The following is a 16,651-nucleotide window of genomic DNA, read 5'->3' on the forward strand; positions in this document are numbered from 1 at the left end:
GAAGTCCTAAAAAAGATTCGACCACAGTAATTGTTGCTGGAATTTGGATCCGAGGGCGACCAATGGGCCAGGAAGGAGGAGCTTCGGTGAGAATCGGAAAGCGGCGGTCCGGCGGCGCACGACGTCCTCCGGAAGACCTGTAAAAAATCGGTGGCCGAGGTTTCCGGCGCCGACCCTCCGATGCTTAAGTCAAAGGGGGCAAGTGTATGAACGAACTGTAGTAGTGAATAGTCGGAATTTCGATCCCCCCTCCTAAAATGGAGAAGTTCCCCTTTTATAGAGGGGGCTGGATTACCTGTGATGCGACGGGGCAAATGATCTGTCGTACAATTGGGCATGCAGTAGAAATTAATGCTCGATCGTGCGAATCAATGCTGTTACTGTAGGAGATTAGGCCAAAGCTCTTAAGTCGTCGTGGAGTCATGCCATCATTCGTAGCCAAGCAGATTTGCCGTAAGAGGCTTGATGTCCGTAGACAACGGAAGCCATACGCTTTAATTGTTGAATAGGCTAAGGGCCTGCAAGGGCCATGCGCTTTGATTGTTGAGTGAACCAGATGCCTGCAGGACCCATACATATTAATGGTTGACGAAGGCAAAGCGTAGTCTTTCGGTCGCGCTGCGGGGGATGTGACCTCAGCGCGCAGGTCGGGCGTCTTCGGATTGGTAGAGCTGTTCGGATGCTTCCTGCTCGGAGGGGGTCTGCTCGGTCGGCCCCTGCTCGGAGGGGGTCTGCTCGGTCGGCCTCTGCTCGAAGGGGGTCTGCTCAGTCGGGCGTGGCGACATATTTTTTCCCCAACAGTGATCAATTGGATACCGGATGAAAGATAGAAGGAGTGAGTAGTCTCCTGCTTTGTGACACCACGCTGATGCTGAGAGATTATAGTAAGACTGCAGACTAGGTTGCATTTTACACTGTGCAGCACTTTAGCGAGGTACTTTGACCACATTGGAGGGCTCTTCCCTCGCACCTGAGCCAAGTTCTAGTTTTTGGTTGGCTGGTGACTAGTAGGATGAGCAGCCGTTATAATAATAATAATTAAAAAAAAAAATGGGGGAGGAAGGTAACCAGGTTCGCACGGAAGGATCGCCTCACGCCAGGGTGGGGAGACATCACCACGCGGATCTCATGGGCCATGGGTCTTGCCCTGGTTGGTTGGCGAAGTCTAAATGAGAGTCGCTAGGATGAAACTGTAATTTCAAAAAATAAAATAATTTTGAAAATTACTTGACAATATAGATCTATTGCATGGCAGAAAATGATGCTTTCAGGTTGTTTTGCGATAATCAACTGCTGCACACTTTAAACGTCAACTTCACAAGTCTGTAATAATTCTTATGCACGGATTTAGAATTTGAAAAGTGGAAAGCAATGAATACCACCTACCACCAAAAACATAGCAACATGGATCCCCTCAGCATGTTTATGTGTCATCATGATACAAAAAGTCAAGTATAGGTGCTCCCGTCATTTGGTTTGACGGGCATGCTGTGGTACATTCTGTCATCATAATCTGAAAATTTTGCCTAGCATACCTCTAGCTATTATGGCCAATCAATATAGCGAGAGTATATTGGTTGGAAGGAATTGAACTCCGAAATGAAAATTGTAACAATCTAGTACCTCATCCAAAAAGACTTTCCGGAAGGTATTGTTTGGATTCCTTGGTCCTGTATAAGTACCCAAGATCTATCCAGCGAATAACCGATATGAGACTAAACACACGCCCGTACGGATCCTCACATACTCTTCCCGTTCAAGCCCTGACGTCCTCGTCAGGCTAAATGTTCAAATCCATTCAAATCTAATCACAAACACCACGATCGGTTCGTGGTTAACCCCAATGGATCCGTGCTGCAGTGTCTCCTAGTCCACATAAGTTATGGACCGGGTCCACTCTGATACCATTAGTAACAACCCAGGACCTCATCCAAAATGGCTAGCCGGAAGGTATTGTTTGGGTTCCTTGATCCTGTATAAGTACTCAAGATCTACCCAGCGAATAACCGATGTGAAACTAAACACACGCCCGCACGGGTCCTCACAAAAATAAAAATAAGTGACTACTATTTTAGCTATTTGGTTGGAGAGTTTCATTTTCCTTCTGATTCTAAGAAGAAATGAAAATCCTCTAATCCCTACTCTTCCTTAATATTCAAATCTTATTCCGATTTCGATTTCGGTCACGACCAAATGCATCGGGAGATATGGCCATTCTGATTCTAATGTTAATCCATTCTAATTCTGGTTCTAATCTCTATCCCTGCCGTGAAACCCTAACTATATCATTAACTTCTCCTCTAAGGATTGAAACTTGCAGAGGCATCGAATAAGCATCAATGGAATCTCAATTATTGTTATCAGGCATGAGGTGTCTGACCTAGGTACATCAAGCCAGTAGGAGAATCCAGTTACATGGGGACTCTTACGTTCCTGCTATGCAGATCTCCATACTTATCCGGAAGAGAGCTTCGGTTCCTAACACCTCTTCTTTACCTGATACGATGGAATTCACGCGAGATTCTCACACAATTAATCCTAACATAGAAAAAGAAAGTGAAATATCGTGCGCACTTAGGTATTGTAAATTGATATTTCTGCAGTGTAATTGTGGACCAAGGAAAAATAATTAAGTTGGTCTGCTGCTCTCTTGAGCAAGTGCGAGGGCAGAACTGGTTTCTAGGGTGGCTTAATAGCTGCAGAGATTTAGACTAATGAGCTCTGAATAAATTTCCCCACAAGGCTGAGGATACCGGATCTATCTACGTAGCACATTTCATTGTTGAACTTGACATGCCAAAGGTTTGAGGCTTGGATGTCAGCCTACCATGGGTAAGTTTTCCTTTCAACGTACTCATAATTTGACAAATCTAGCAGAGAGCATTTCTCTGAACACAGATCCGGCAACGGCACTATAGACAACAATATCTGCTTCTTAGCATGTGGTTCGGCATGGGAATTTTAGGCTTTTGGCTCGAGCATTTGGGATCTGTTCACAAGTTAGATTGCTCGATAAAATGGATCATCATCAAATGGCCGCATCTCAAAAAGATTTCACTGATTGGTGGTTTCTAGGCTATACAAAACATATTTATTCAATACTGTCCCCATCTGCATTTAATCCGTTTTAATGGAGAAGTTTAGCAGTACATGATATCTCGCAAGTTCGGTGGGTCATACGTTTTGTAATTTACTGGTTTGGATAGTTTTCTAGCTTTTCATTCGGATTAAATGAAAAATTATAAGAAAAAAAAATATTTCAGATTCACTGCTGTGAACTTGAAGGGAAAGTTGCAGTTATATTGTACTGGTTCTGCCAGCAATTTACCAAGGCTACCAACAAGCAGGAAGAATTAGATATTTGTTTGCTACACTTGTGTTAAGATCTAATGCGTGTTTTCTGTAGGTGGTTGTGAAGGGGGAGCCAAGATTCTACCTGTTTGTCTGCTGGAGGATCTGATGCTCAAATTTTATTGGATTTCTGCTCTTGGAAGTAGATCATGCTGACATGCAAAGGTAAGCTCTTATTTTAATGTATTTTCAAAGATGTGCTCTTATTTTTAGCTTTTGTTAGCTTGGTTGACCAATTGGTTTATTTAAGAAATGTATGAATGGATATAATTGCGTATAGATGCAGATATGTGGCTTAGTATTTTCTGAGATCAGCTTGGGAATTAGCCGAGCATGTATTTTGTCGGTAGAGAGCACAGGGTCGTAATGACCGAGCTCAGGAGTTTGCTTAATTGATTACTACAATGGACTTAGGCAGCAAAGCTAGGTTGAAGCCGAACCGATCCCAGTCTTCAGATCATGTGAAAATAAAATGGCAAACATGAATTCACATAGATCAGGTAATCACGAACTTGTGTACAAATTTTTCCTGGTCGTAACTCACCCAATTGGGCAACGATGGCCAGGCTTGTCGCTCCCTCCAACCCAATTTGAAGCCAGGAACGAATTTTTCTTGGATCTATTCCAATTGAATTTGCCAACCCCCAATGCTATCTGATTCATGTTTGGATTTAAAAGACCCGCCTTGTCCTTCTATCATTTTAAGCAGTTCAGTTTGATAGTACTCTGAGGTGGTCTTCGGTTGCAGAATAAATTGGGGTGGGGGGGAGACGGGCTTCGAGCACCGGTGAAAGAATGAGGCGGAAGGAATAGGCTGCATTTAATGTACATTAAACTCTGCAATAATTTTGATTTTATCTCAAACATTAAATTCCCTTTTTCACTTTTTTTAAGTATTAATAGAGTGGATAAGAGCAAAATAATAATTAAAAAATAGGGACAAATTTATTCTGCACCATTTTGATGGAATAGACTTAAAAGCTGTAATCGTATAAGCATAAATTATAGTTATTTACAAATTACAGAGATAGCTTAGTTTGGAGAGCATAATTTGATTCTTGATCAGCACGATATATTTGTTTCTAGTTTGCTAAATTTCAGAAGATAAATAATTTCATACTATTATTTTCTAATACAGAATTTATTACTTTTATTTTTTTCCAAATTTGATAGATTAAATGATTTCATGCTATTATTGAATTTATTATTTTTTTCAAATTTTGATAAGCTAAAAGGTTCCATGCTATTATTAGCAAATTTTGAATATTCCCCGGTCAGCAGTGATGATAAACATGGAAATGCAAGTATTATTATAAAAAATAATCATGATTTGCGTGCAAGAGGATATAAAAGGATCCTACGTTGATGTATATCGTGGTGTCTCAGTTGGCTCATATGATGTGGGACCAAGTCAGAAGCAACAAGAAGGTCCAAATGTCCGACTTCTAATATAATTCGATTGCTGGATCATAAATCAATATACATGAACAGAGTGGTCTCGTTAACACATCAGCATTGCAGCGTTGGTAGGTTCATGCATTTCAATCCATGATCCAAGGGTCTGTAGCTGCACGGGACCATCAAATGGTCTCGTCACCGTCAAACCCAACTCTTTTGAGAAAACAAAAACTAATTTCAAACACGATAATGATGAGTGGAGATTACAGTCATCTATCAAAATAGTTCGAAGAATTCGAGTTTCATCTAATTGCATGTCAATATATACAGTGATAGAAAAAATGTTAGATATCTCCACCTCTTCGGATTAGACTGACTTTCTTGGTATTAGCCTCGGTAAACAACTTCGATGAAAACTGAGAACCATTTCAAATAAAAATCAGCAGTTACGACAACACCGTAGTTAATGCACAATTACGTACATATTGCTCACGAGACAGTTTTTACGTTGTAAACATGCAGTTGACTGTTAAAGAGATGGTCTGAAGATTCTCAAATCAGCTCATTGAGAGATTCTATTCGATAAAATTTTTCTTCCATAATGTTGTTTCACCATTTTAACTTTTTGCAGGTTATCCTCAAAGGAACAAGTTCTTTTATATCTTAGGTCATTTTATTCGGTTCGATTTTTACCGGCCTCACATCAACCTGGAATTCAGCGAAAACATATAATACTGCGCCATGGTGCAAGTTGAGCTCAGTATTTTTCCCCAGGCCATAGCTTTGATTGTCTGTGCTTTTGGACATGATCCCCCACAAAGATCACGAAAACGCCACAAATAGCATCATCTTTAGCTGTCCGTTGACGGCGCTCTCACTACAATTTGTGAAAGATTTAGCCAGAAGGAGAAATAATGAAAAAAAAAAAAGACAAGAGAGGCCCAAAAATAAACAATAATAATAACATGAGACCGTTACAACTAAGCCCCCAGTAGGGTACTTAATTTACACCGAGAGTGCGGCCGACCGCCCTCACTTCCTTCCCCGCTTCCTCGAAGACGCCAGCGGAGGCTTGGCACGCGCTGCCTCCGCCTCCTCCCTTGCCTTCTTCGCCGGCGGCGGTGTAGGCGGAGCCGCAGCCCTCTTCGGCGGTCTCCCCACGCTCCTCTTCGCCGGAGCGCTCGGCTCCGACGCTTTCTTCGAGTGGTTCGAGCCGCCTCCCTGGCGAGACCTCTGGTCCTTCCGGCCATCTCCTTTTACCCCCTTCTTCTGTTCCGCCGCTCTTCCACTGCCCCCGGAGGACGATCCCTTCAGCTTCTCCAGCAACGTCCCGTTGGCCGAGGGCGAACTCCGCTTCATCCGGTTCAAGAAGCTCACGGCGCTTCGCTTGGAGGCTGCGGCCGCCCCGCCGCCGCTCTTCTTCTCCGCCTTAACCGCCTGTTCCGCCGCGGTGGTCTCCACAGGCTTGGATCTACGGCTCGGAGCGGGAACGGAGTTCAGGCTCTTCCCCACCGCCGCACCTCCACCCCCTCCTGCTCTGTTTCCGCCGCGGTTCTTATTCGTCCTCAAGCCTCTTGTCGCGGATCTTTCTTTGTTATTACTCTTCTTAGCGCTGAGGTTCTGCTCTTCGTTCTCCCGCTCCTTTCGATCCGAATCATGCTTCTCGTCCCTCTCCTCCTTCTTGGCCTTGGTGGAGATGAAGCTACGCTTCCGGCACGCAGTTACGGGAGCTGGGGAGGCGGACTTCTCAAATAACGAGCCGGCCAGGTCCGGATCCTTTTTAAACTTCGGCTGATGAGGAGGAGGCAGCGATAGCGGCGCGGGCTCCACCGCATTAGGCAGTCGGTCCGGCTTCCGAATTGTGGCTGCCATCTCCTTGGCGACAAGCTGGCGGAGATGGACGGCGGCGGTGGACTCCGGAGAGTGCTTGGGGTAGAAGACGATGGCGTTGTTGCAGAGGAGCAGCAGGTCGCGGAAGAACTCCACGCTAGTATACACCCTTCCGCCTCCGCGCTCCATCTTCGCTCGCACCATCTCCAGGTCCACGTGTTGACGAATTACACTCCGATATCGACCGGTTTCCTAGAAAAATTTATATAAATAATATTATATATTTAATTAGTTACCCCGAGAAAAACAAAATATTACGATACAATAAGCCAATATATATGGTAAACAATAGTGAGAATTCCAAAACTCGTGTAAAATTATAACACCACCGCTACTAGGACGGTTCAAATGTACGGCTGGAGTGCCATCACCCGAAATCAGGGACCCAGTGGGTGAACGGTGACCACACGCCATCAGTTTCAGATTTCTGACGGACAAAAAAGAAAGCTCCCTAGAGAAAACAAAAACTCATGAGATCTCAAGGCGAGAAAGAAAAAAAAAATGATGGGACTGTCCCGATCACGATCAAAGTCACGTAACCATTCGGTTCGACCGTTCGATCACAACCCTCGCCAACCCCGCGATTGATTGTGAATTGGCCATGTCCCAACCAAATAAAAAAAAAATCCCCGCTCGTTTTCGTTTTCCGTAAGGGCTCGACGCGACCGTTGCAACACATTCCGTTCTAGAATGACTCGACAATGTAAATAATAAAACGCGACGGACTTGATTGGTCGTGGCGACAACTCCGCCACTAACTTGATTTCTGCCACGTAGACATGTTTATCTGTAAACTGGATAAGAAGAATAAGAGGCCGACTATTCGGCGGGGGATCACCTTTACAAGTGTCACGGAGATTATCATCCTCTTAACGCTAATCTCAAATATGAATAGATTCAAATAATAAAAATATGAATAGTTATATGTATCTGCAATCTGGCTATTATGATTCAAATAACAAAAATGATATAGTTCCAATTTACCATCCCTAAAATCTCACCTGACAACGCAGTTAGTCAATCAGATGACAATACGTATCCAATAAAATTAATAATCAACCAAATTTTTAAATAATCAATATGATCAATTACAGCTTTGCATGATTTTTATGTGCTCCAAAAGAAATATCACAAACGACAAGCAGACAAGAAAAATGTCACGACACACCTGAAAAAGAATATCTTAATTATCTCGATCAGCGAATATGAAAAAAACTCAACTACTCACCTATGAACCGCACGATCATAATCATGCATATTCATATCTCCTCTTTAAATACTAAGCATGAAACCTTCTAAATCTAAAGCAAAACCTGAATATCATATTCTGATACTTTTATCTCTCTTTTATCTATTTTCTCTCGAAATTTTATCTGACTTAAATATCGATAAGATTCCTCAACTAGACACATTCTGACGATCTTCTAATCATTTTTGTTGCCGGTAAATCCTAAATCAAACTGAATGAGGTTGGAGCACTGCTCAGCTTACTCTGAGATCGGTGAGAATCAAACTGAATGAGGTTGGATGAGACCGATGTGAGAAAAAAACTGGTCACCTTCGAGGATAACATGTAAGAAGTTTACTTACCGAAAAGTTTTCAGTGAATGATCCACTAATGCCTAAGTCAGAATAATAGACTGATTCTATGGAAAGAAGAAAATTTGTTGGAAGGAGTCTCCAAACGAGCTTACCCGAGAATCCTCCTAGTCACCTTTTTATATAGGATAATATATTGATTCATTACCTAATTTGACGTAACGTAACTTAACCATATAGTAACGGTCGGCTACACGTTAATGACGTGTTAACCGTCCCACGTGAGCAGCACGTTAGTGGCAAATACGTTGATCACGTATTAACTGCAGCGTCACCATAGCTGCTGGTCTTTATTAGTGCGAGCAGACTGGCATCTCGATTTTTACCGAATTATTCATCTCAGTTAATGTTCTTCACCTCAGTTAATGTACACAGGTCAAGAAGGCCGGTCTAACCCAAGATCAAAATATCTAATATTTTTTATGATTGTAGAATGGCTCTACATCGTGTTATACACCTCTAGCTCAATTGGGCAGAGCGACACTCATATGTTAGATTGGGTTTTGAGCGGCAACAAATGACAATCGAGACATCAATAAGACAATATGCCATTTGTTGCCTCAAAGAAGATTACGAGATCGTAGGTTCAAATGTTCAGATATCGCGGCTAAATCCAACTTTCTAAGCTGCTCTCACTTTGTTCCTCGGAAAGTGGAAACCACAACTTATGCCCACGCTAGCGGCAGTGCCCGACAACGGAGTACAGTGAACTTTATTTTAGTGATAGGGATTCCTATATACCGGATAAAGCACGCGAGAAATTGAAATTACCTGGCTCTCGAGCCGACGCTCGAAAACGGAACCATACTTGTTCGACCGGATAATCTCGAAGAAGGACGCCAACGGCTGTGATTCAGCGGCGATCCGCTTGGCGATGAGGGAGTCCTCCTGCTCGTCGCCGCCGCCGCTACAGCCGGTAACCACCTTCCTCCGCCATCCCCTCCGCCGTCTCGACAGGCTGGCGGAGCTCTGGACGTCGCTGCTCTCTTTCTGACCCTCATCCTCCGCCTCGCCGCCCTTCGACTCGGCCACCGACTCGCCTGACTCCCCCCTCTGCGGCCGCGGTAGGTCGGCCTCTGCCGCCACCGCCGCCGCCGCGCCCTTCGCTATCGTGTCCGAGCTCCCGTTGTAGGATCCCTCGCCGGAGGCCTTCTCGCCCCCACCGGCGGCCGGATCGGCTTCCCCTCCGCAGGATCCAGGCTCCACCTCCGGCTTTCCGGGTTTCTCCTCCTCCTCCTTCAGATCGGTCGAGTTGGACTGCTTGCACGACCTGCTGGAATCTCTGCCACAGATCCGATTTCCGGGTAACGACCCCGGCGTAGATTCCGGTGATCCGCCGTCTATTTTCTCGTCATCCTTCCGATCATTTTCTCGCTCGCCGGATCTCGCCTCCCGCAAGCTTCGTTCGCGCTCTTCTTTGAGCTTTTTTACTTTTATTTTCAAAGACCTAATAGAATAAAGAAAATAACTAATCATATCAATATATCAAACGTTGTAAGCCCCAAACCGTCGGATTTCCATCCAACAGTATATAAAAAGATAAGCCAAAAAACAGCTAGAAATAGAAAGAAAGCGAGGAATGGATTTCTTTACACGATCGAAACATCGTATCGTTCGACCTCCCGCCGGAGCTCGGCCACGCGGAGCTTCCGGAGCTCCTCGAGCCAGGGGACTTCCGCCGCCGCCGAGTCATCGCCACCGCCGCCGTCGTCGTCGCCGCCGTCGATGCCGTCGGCGAAGCGGCGTTGAAGGTCGCGGTAACGCTGGCGGCAGCTCTGCGGGGTGAGGAGATGGGCGAAGGGGCTGCGGGCCTGGAACTCCATGGCGACGGAGTCCCAGCTCCGGGTGCCATGTCGGTTAACGGCGCAGGCGAGGAGGAGCTCCTCCCACGTCCCCCAGATCTCTCGCTCCAGATCGCTGGATCTCGCCATCGATGAGTCTCATCAAGCTGCCTCAATCGTCACCTCAGGTACGCGCCCTAGGGTTTTCACCCCCTCTCTTCTCCCCGTTTCTAGCTTTTCATTTCGTTTCTTATTTTATTTTTTCCCTTTTTTATAGTTTTATGATATATTTTTTTTTCTTCCCTCCCCGTTCTCTTCTACCCGTTCTCTCCCTTGTTTGGGGCGTATATAAGGTTTTGGTATCGAGCACGCAAGTCCATTGAGCCAGCCATTTCTTTTATTCTTACGCCAAAATTACTCCCCTTTTTTATAGATAATTCGTAATTACGCGATTGACCGGGGGTTTTAAGTAAGCCAAAGAGCTGAATGGGGACGGAATGACGAAATTGCCCCTGTTCGTGTTTCTTTTACTTGTCGTTTTATTTTGGGTTTCGTAGAAGAAATGCGATTTAATTCGGGGGAAGGAGTGGGACGCGAGACCGCTTCTTCCAGCGATCCACATCAGGTGACGGTATAGAACACAGAAGAGCTGAGGCATCAAATCAAAGTTCGACCTGTGGAGGGGCTCCGATTACGTGGCTCGCTGAAAATTACGGATGCCGAAGTTTATATTGTGCGTTATCGTGTTTCGTGAGGCGGTGCGGCGGGTTTTATGAGCGAAAAATGAGGAAGCCGGGTGGTCCAAATGCGGCACTTGGGTGAGGCCCCATGTCAAGCATGCTTGTACGCCTAACAATTCTAAATATTATATTTCGATATTTGTACTTGATCAAAATCGACTAAGTTGGTGCCATAAATTTTCCTGTTTGAAGCCATTATGGGAGTTAAAGACATTAGTTCAGAGGCGATGTTTTCATTAGTTTTTACATTCTTAACTATCCTTTTATCATAGATGTGAATATTTCTGATCCCACATAGCAAGATATTACTGAAGCTCAAAATATTTGTCTTTTAAAGGTATTACATAAAAATGTATAGTAAATTTATCTTTTAGAGTTATCTTTAGAAATATATTATTGTGGATAACATATAGAGGAGGCAATAAATACAATTGCCCTATATTAATAATTTCTACTGAGTGTATCAGATCCTATAGTCAAGGAGAGTATTATGTTTGTTCTTGGAAAAAGCTATTTATCGAGTGAAAAAAGAAAAAAATGTTCGATCATTATAGATTTTTATAAAACAAAAAATAATAATAATAAAATAAATAGTTAAGTAGGGATTTTTGAAAGATTAAAGTGGCTACTTCTAAATAGCCATGCAAGCATTGTATTAATTTTCCATATAAAACTCTTTTTTTGTAGAAATTTTGCCATAAGAAAGTTGTCCAGAAGCACCAGCAATCGTGGATTGTAGGTAAAATTGAGCTATAGTAAATTACACATGCTAATAAAACATACGTCCCTACACCAAGCTTTATAATACCAGTGATTCATGAGCAGGGGTAAAAAAAGGTTTATAAAGAATCAAATCGGCTTATTCTAAATCAGCTACGTGGGAAGTAGTCTGTTTGCCATGTGAAAGCTGACAAAATATACCAAGACTTTATCAATGACAAGTAAAAGTCAATTATAGTAAGGTACTAGCAACCTACATGGGAAGCAATCACCTCATTTTCACGACCAAGGTGGTGAAAAATTCCAGTGAAGTAGCAGTTTAAAATGGGTTACGTTGGCTATCCAAACAAGGCACGTAATTCTACCACCACCACCAAAAAAGCCACATAATTATCATCGCGTGGGTACGTTTAGCATGTCACCAAATACACTGCATTCAATCCTGAAGCGAACAAAGTCAATTTCTTAACAGATCGAGCCATATTTTATCAAATCTTTTAAATGGAAATTTGTATTTTTTCTAATATTTTAATGAAAGAAGCCCATAATTAGTGAGCTACATGATAAGAGTTTGTCCTCTTGATAAAGGTGAGAGATTTCAAGTTTCTAATACAACCACCAAGACACTTTATTAGTTTGGTAAGTTGGCATTTTTATGAAAACCAATGACACTATCAAGCATTGGTTTGTATCATTTGATATCTTCAATAGACTATTATTGACAAATACATAAATTGCATATAGTAGAACAAGAAAAGAGACATTAACCGTTCACTTCCTTTAAATAAATCAAATTATGTAAACCATGGCATATCGTACCAGTACAGAGCTGTTGATGATAATATAAAAGATTGTTCTAGCTAGTGGAGAAGATTCTGATGCCAGAATTTTCATCCTCCATTGGCTCCTTTTATTGTGGGTTACAACAGTATCCAACGTTGGCTAGCAGGGATCTAATGTCCCAAGGCCTATTAACCCAACAACCCAAGGACAAATAGTACCCATATCCATTCTACTTGCTCCCCGTCAAAGATCCTATCGTGGCTCTTTTTGGTAGCCGATGCGGAGTTAGAGACTGTTGCAATTGAGCCTGGCTTGTTGGGATTGAGGTTATATAGCTCACGTGAAAGTGCTCACCTTCCTCCATATGAATCCACCATAGGAACGCTCGAACTTCCATCGTTCATCCACCTGCATAAATCTCTAGGCGACCTGTGGATGATCCAGTATTGGTTGATTTAGAAAGGTGAATCTTTCTTTCATGCGAAAGATGCACCCTTATCCTAGCTTAGTGATGCAGGCCGAACCTATCTTAGGCTCAAACTAGGATTAAAAGGATGCAAAGTTGATTTGATAGCACCTCTTATATTGTTAGAACCCATCCGATGATACAAGACTTTCATCCAAAGGAAATTAACCATCAGACGGATCTGATGGTGGTAAGGCTTCCAAAAGCCCTTCCATTGAAGGAACCAAGTCCAGCCCCAACTTGTCAAAATTCAATAGTGCATGGTACACCACCCGAATCTATCAAGTCTAATCTAGATAGCTGTTACGCCTCTGACCTGAAATCGTGAGCTGGGGATCGCGGCAACCGCCATATACTCATAGAAAACTCTCCCCACAAACATGTAAGGCATTTCATCATGATATCATAATCAAATCAGGCGGCAAAAATAATTATGACGTTCAAATTCTAATTAATTTAATCAAAGTCTTACAAAACCGATAAATATTCTAAAGTCTTGCATCAATTTTAAAGTAAAATCTAGTCTAAATAAAGATATCAAAATCTTATCTCTAATCGCTGTCCAATGATAAATCTCCGAGTCAAACTAATTTTTAAGATATGTAAAAACAGTAAAAAATCATATAATGAATTAGACATGCCAGTAAGCAATAAACACTTTAGCTAGATAAATCATGCAATAAGCTAAATAATCATTAACAAAAAAATAGGCATATGAAATTCATCAATTTAAACCAAATCCAGAGATGCAACATTATTGAAATATTATGCATGCTAAATTCAATTTTTCTCAAAATCCAAATATCGTTCATAAATTATTTTTTTTTCAAATCATCAAATTCAACTCGACAATTAAAAACTATGACCATATCAAAGTACTACTATATGACCTCAATGGCAAGGTATCGAAACACTAACGTACAATCCCTACCGACCGGGTTGATAAATTCGGCGCTTCGATATGCTAATGCATGCTTGAATCCATTCAATGACAACGGATCGCTGCCCTTGACCACATCCTATCTATGACCGTTGTGTCCAATCTAATATGTTAATTTCCATACATTCTGATTCATCAAGCCCACTTGTTAGTCATGAAACCCAGAATTTATGAAAGCATCTCTTGCAACTTCAAGTACAAATTTTGATAAAGTAACTGAAGATATAAAATCCCGAATATTCTCTTTATGTTTTCCGATTCATTCATTTCCTTTTGATTCCACTACAGCTTGGTTGATAGGGATAATCAATGCAATCCCAAATATAGCGTGACAGTGTACCTTCTAATATATAATACATACAAGGTTTCAGCCCAACGGAAAAGTCGATTCAAATTTTCTCATGGTATCCAGGCCTTCGATCCGTTCAGATCCGGCAGCGTCTGCTTGAGAGATGAAAACCTTCGCGGACGATGAAAAATGTGGTCTAATAAATGACTTCCATCACAAAAACATAAATTTTGTACACATCAAACTCGCCAACAAACGACTGTACAAGACCGCAGCACAATAAGGCTAGCCTTAGAAACTTTATAAACATATTATTTTGCATATAACGCACGCCACGGACTACGCCAAAACGCAAGCACCCAACTCTTAATCTAACTCGTCCAAACTACGAACTGCTTTCAGATTTTTCCGGCGCCCATCAAAGCCTTCTTCAGCTCCTCGCTCACCTCGTCCGCCGCCACTTTCCCGGAGCTCTCCTGCGACATCCCATCGGTCCGGCGGTCCCTCTTCCCCGCCGCCGCCTTATTCCCGCCCTTCCCAACGTCAGCGCTGCCGGAGACCTGACCTCCGGCTACCGGCGCCACCTTCCCGCTGCCGATCTCAGCCCGAAGCTCCTCCACGGCCTTTCTCAGCAGCCCGTTCTCAGCCTGCAGCGTCTCCAGCTGCCGCCTCACCGACAGGCACGCCTCTGCCACGTCGCCGCCGGCGACGGCATCCTTCTCCTTCGACTTCCCAACGTCCAACGCTACGTGTTCGATCGAGATCTTGTTCATCACAAGCAGCGGGAGCTTGCTGAGCGAGATCCCGCCCGCCGGCACCCTCCCCCAGCCAGCGTCCTCCGCGTAAGCCGCGCGGAGCTCCGGCGGCATCCTCAGCCCCCAACGGAACCTCACCGCGGCACGGCTCCGCAGCGGGAGGACGCTCCTCGCGGAGATCTCCGCGCTAGAGAGGAGGCCTTGGATCCCACCGCCTCCGGCGGTGAAATCCGTCAGGAATCCGTTCACCTTCTTCCCGATGTGGCTCCCGTTCTCCGGCCGGAACCCGATGACGGGCGTCTCGACCCCGTCCACCGATCCCTCCCTGTCGGCATCGAGGGCGATCTTCCTCCCGACAGGGGGAGCGATGACGGCGGAGCCGGTGGTTTTCTTGATGCTGAAGTCGCCGAGGCGCGGTTTGAAGATGATGGAGAAGGTGGGGGCGCCGGCGACGGCGCCGGCGCCGAGGAGGTTGAACTCGGCAGTCATCGCCATAGGAACGCCACAGGGGGAGCCGAAGGCGCCGATCCCGGTCTTGACGACGAGGCTGAAGGGGTTCCAGGAGTCATAGGGGCGATAGGAGACGCGGAAGCAGGGGCCGTAGTCGAAGGCGGTTGCGAGGTCGAGGCGGAGCTCCCGGGACTCGCCGGCGGAAACCCCGGAGAGGAAGGGGAGGCCGAGGATGCTGATGGGGATCTTGGCCCTCACGAGGGGCTTCTGGTCCTCCCGAAACCTGATGGAGGCCTTCATGGCGTCCTCCTCGGCTTAGGGTTTCAGAGCTCGACTTCGAAGCCCTCGATCGATCGAAAAGGAAAAATTCGGGTTCTAGGCCACCATGGATGGATCGAAGAGGGGGAATTCGAGTTCGGGAGAGTTTAGGGTTTTAATAATTGGGGATGGGAGTGGGAAAGCGAAGGCGATAATTTCTAGCTGAGATTACGGGATGCGTTTTTTGATTCGAAGGGCGGGCGAGTTGGGTCTATCGCACTGTGCACCGAGTTCAGGCCAGAGGCGAGCCGGTGATGGCTCGGAAAAGCACTGAGAATAGCCCTCCGCTGTCTCTGAAATTACGACTACAGCCTGTATTGTGATGGATATCCGTACGCCTTTTTAAAACTGTATCTGCGCTGGGCCGGCCTTGACTCATCCCTGCTGGGGAGCGCTTTCCGTGAGCTCGAGGAAGAAGGTGCTTCGGGGAAAGGTGGCACGAGATAACTGTTGCAACATACATTTTATTTTTAATCGAGATTTATCGCTCTTATGAGATCTTCTCTTGTTGCTAAAAAGTTCATTTGCTGAAAAGTTTCTGATAGGGGATCTTCGATGTTTAAGTTAAAATAGTAGAGCAACGGCATGGAAGAGAGAAAATCTATAGAATGGAATTTTTAAATGAACTTACTTGAGGTTCCCCGCGCTACCCATTAATATAGGATAAAACACAGGTCCTTTACCTAATTTAGCGTGACATACTGATATGTCCTAACTGTATGGTAACGGTTGCTTGTTTACAACGTAGTAATCATCCGATTATGCATTAACTATGGGTCACCATGACTGCTGGTTTTTATTAGCATGAATTAGGTGGCACTTTAGTCTTCTCTGAATTTATTCACCTCTATTAGGCAATGCAATCATGCTGATTATGCATTAACTGTATGTCGCCACAACTATTGGTCTTTATTAGCACGAGCAAGGTGGCACTTCAATTTTTATCGAATTTATTCAATATTTTTCCCATCAACTTCATGAAATGGTTGGTTTGGTGGCATGTAGCAAGAAGATCAAATAAATAGGCACGCCGCGAGGGCATAAAATAAATAGGCATGCTAGATCTACTGGTGTGTGTGCAAGCCTTCCTCACCTACACGAGGGAGGACTGCCACATGATTTATAATCCATGTAATCACCGATTAAGCTGGTGAATCCTTGTTCTCCAGGT

General features: G+C 44.2%; 2 protein-coding genes and 1 long non-coding RNA gene across 3 annotated transcripts; 1 reads left to right on the forward strand and 2 right to left on the reverse strand.

The window, feature by feature from the left end:
- Window positions 1–5,687: 5,687 nt before the first annotated feature.
- On the reverse strand, window positions 5,688–10,434 carry LOC120109334. The gene is made up of 3 exons (XM_039123081.1): window positions 9,832–10,434; window positions 9,010–9,685; window positions 5,688–6,831 (listed from the first exon to the last, which is right to left on the reverse strand). Exons 1-3 carry the CDS (start codon window positions 10,167–10,169, stop codon window positions 5,782–5,784), a joined length of 2,064 nt encoding a protein of 687 aa, XP_038979009.1. The 5' UTR covers window positions 10,170–10,434; the 3' UTR covers window positions 5,688–5,781.
- Window positions 10,068–10,787, forward strand: LOC113463197. Its single transcript, XR_003387011.2, has 2 exons — window positions 10,068–10,207; window positions 10,453–10,787. It is a non-coding gene; the product is annotated as an uncharacterized LOC113463197 (long non-coding RNA).
- Window positions 10,788–13,907: 3,120 nt separating this feature from the next.
- Window positions 13,908–15,985, reverse strand: LOC103713901. Its single transcript, XM_008800955.4, has one exon. The coding sequence runs from the start codon at window positions 15,460–15,462 to the stop codon at window positions 14,356–14,358; it is 1,107 nt and encodes a 368-aa protein (XP_008799177.2). The 5' UTR covers window positions 15,463–15,985; the 3' UTR covers window positions 13,908–14,355.
- Between the last annotated feature and the right edge of the window lie 666 nt (window positions 15,986–16,651).

This window comes from Phoenix dactylifera, unplaced genomic scaffold (genome assembly GCF_009389715.1).
Source record: "Phoenix dactylifera cultivar Barhee BC4 unplaced genomic scaffold, palm_55x_up_171113_PBpolish2nd_filt_p 002048F, whole genome shotgun sequence".
Taxonomy (NCBI): Eukaryota; Viridiplantae; Streptophyta; class Magnoliopsida; order Arecales; family Arecaceae; genus Phoenix; species Phoenix dactylifera.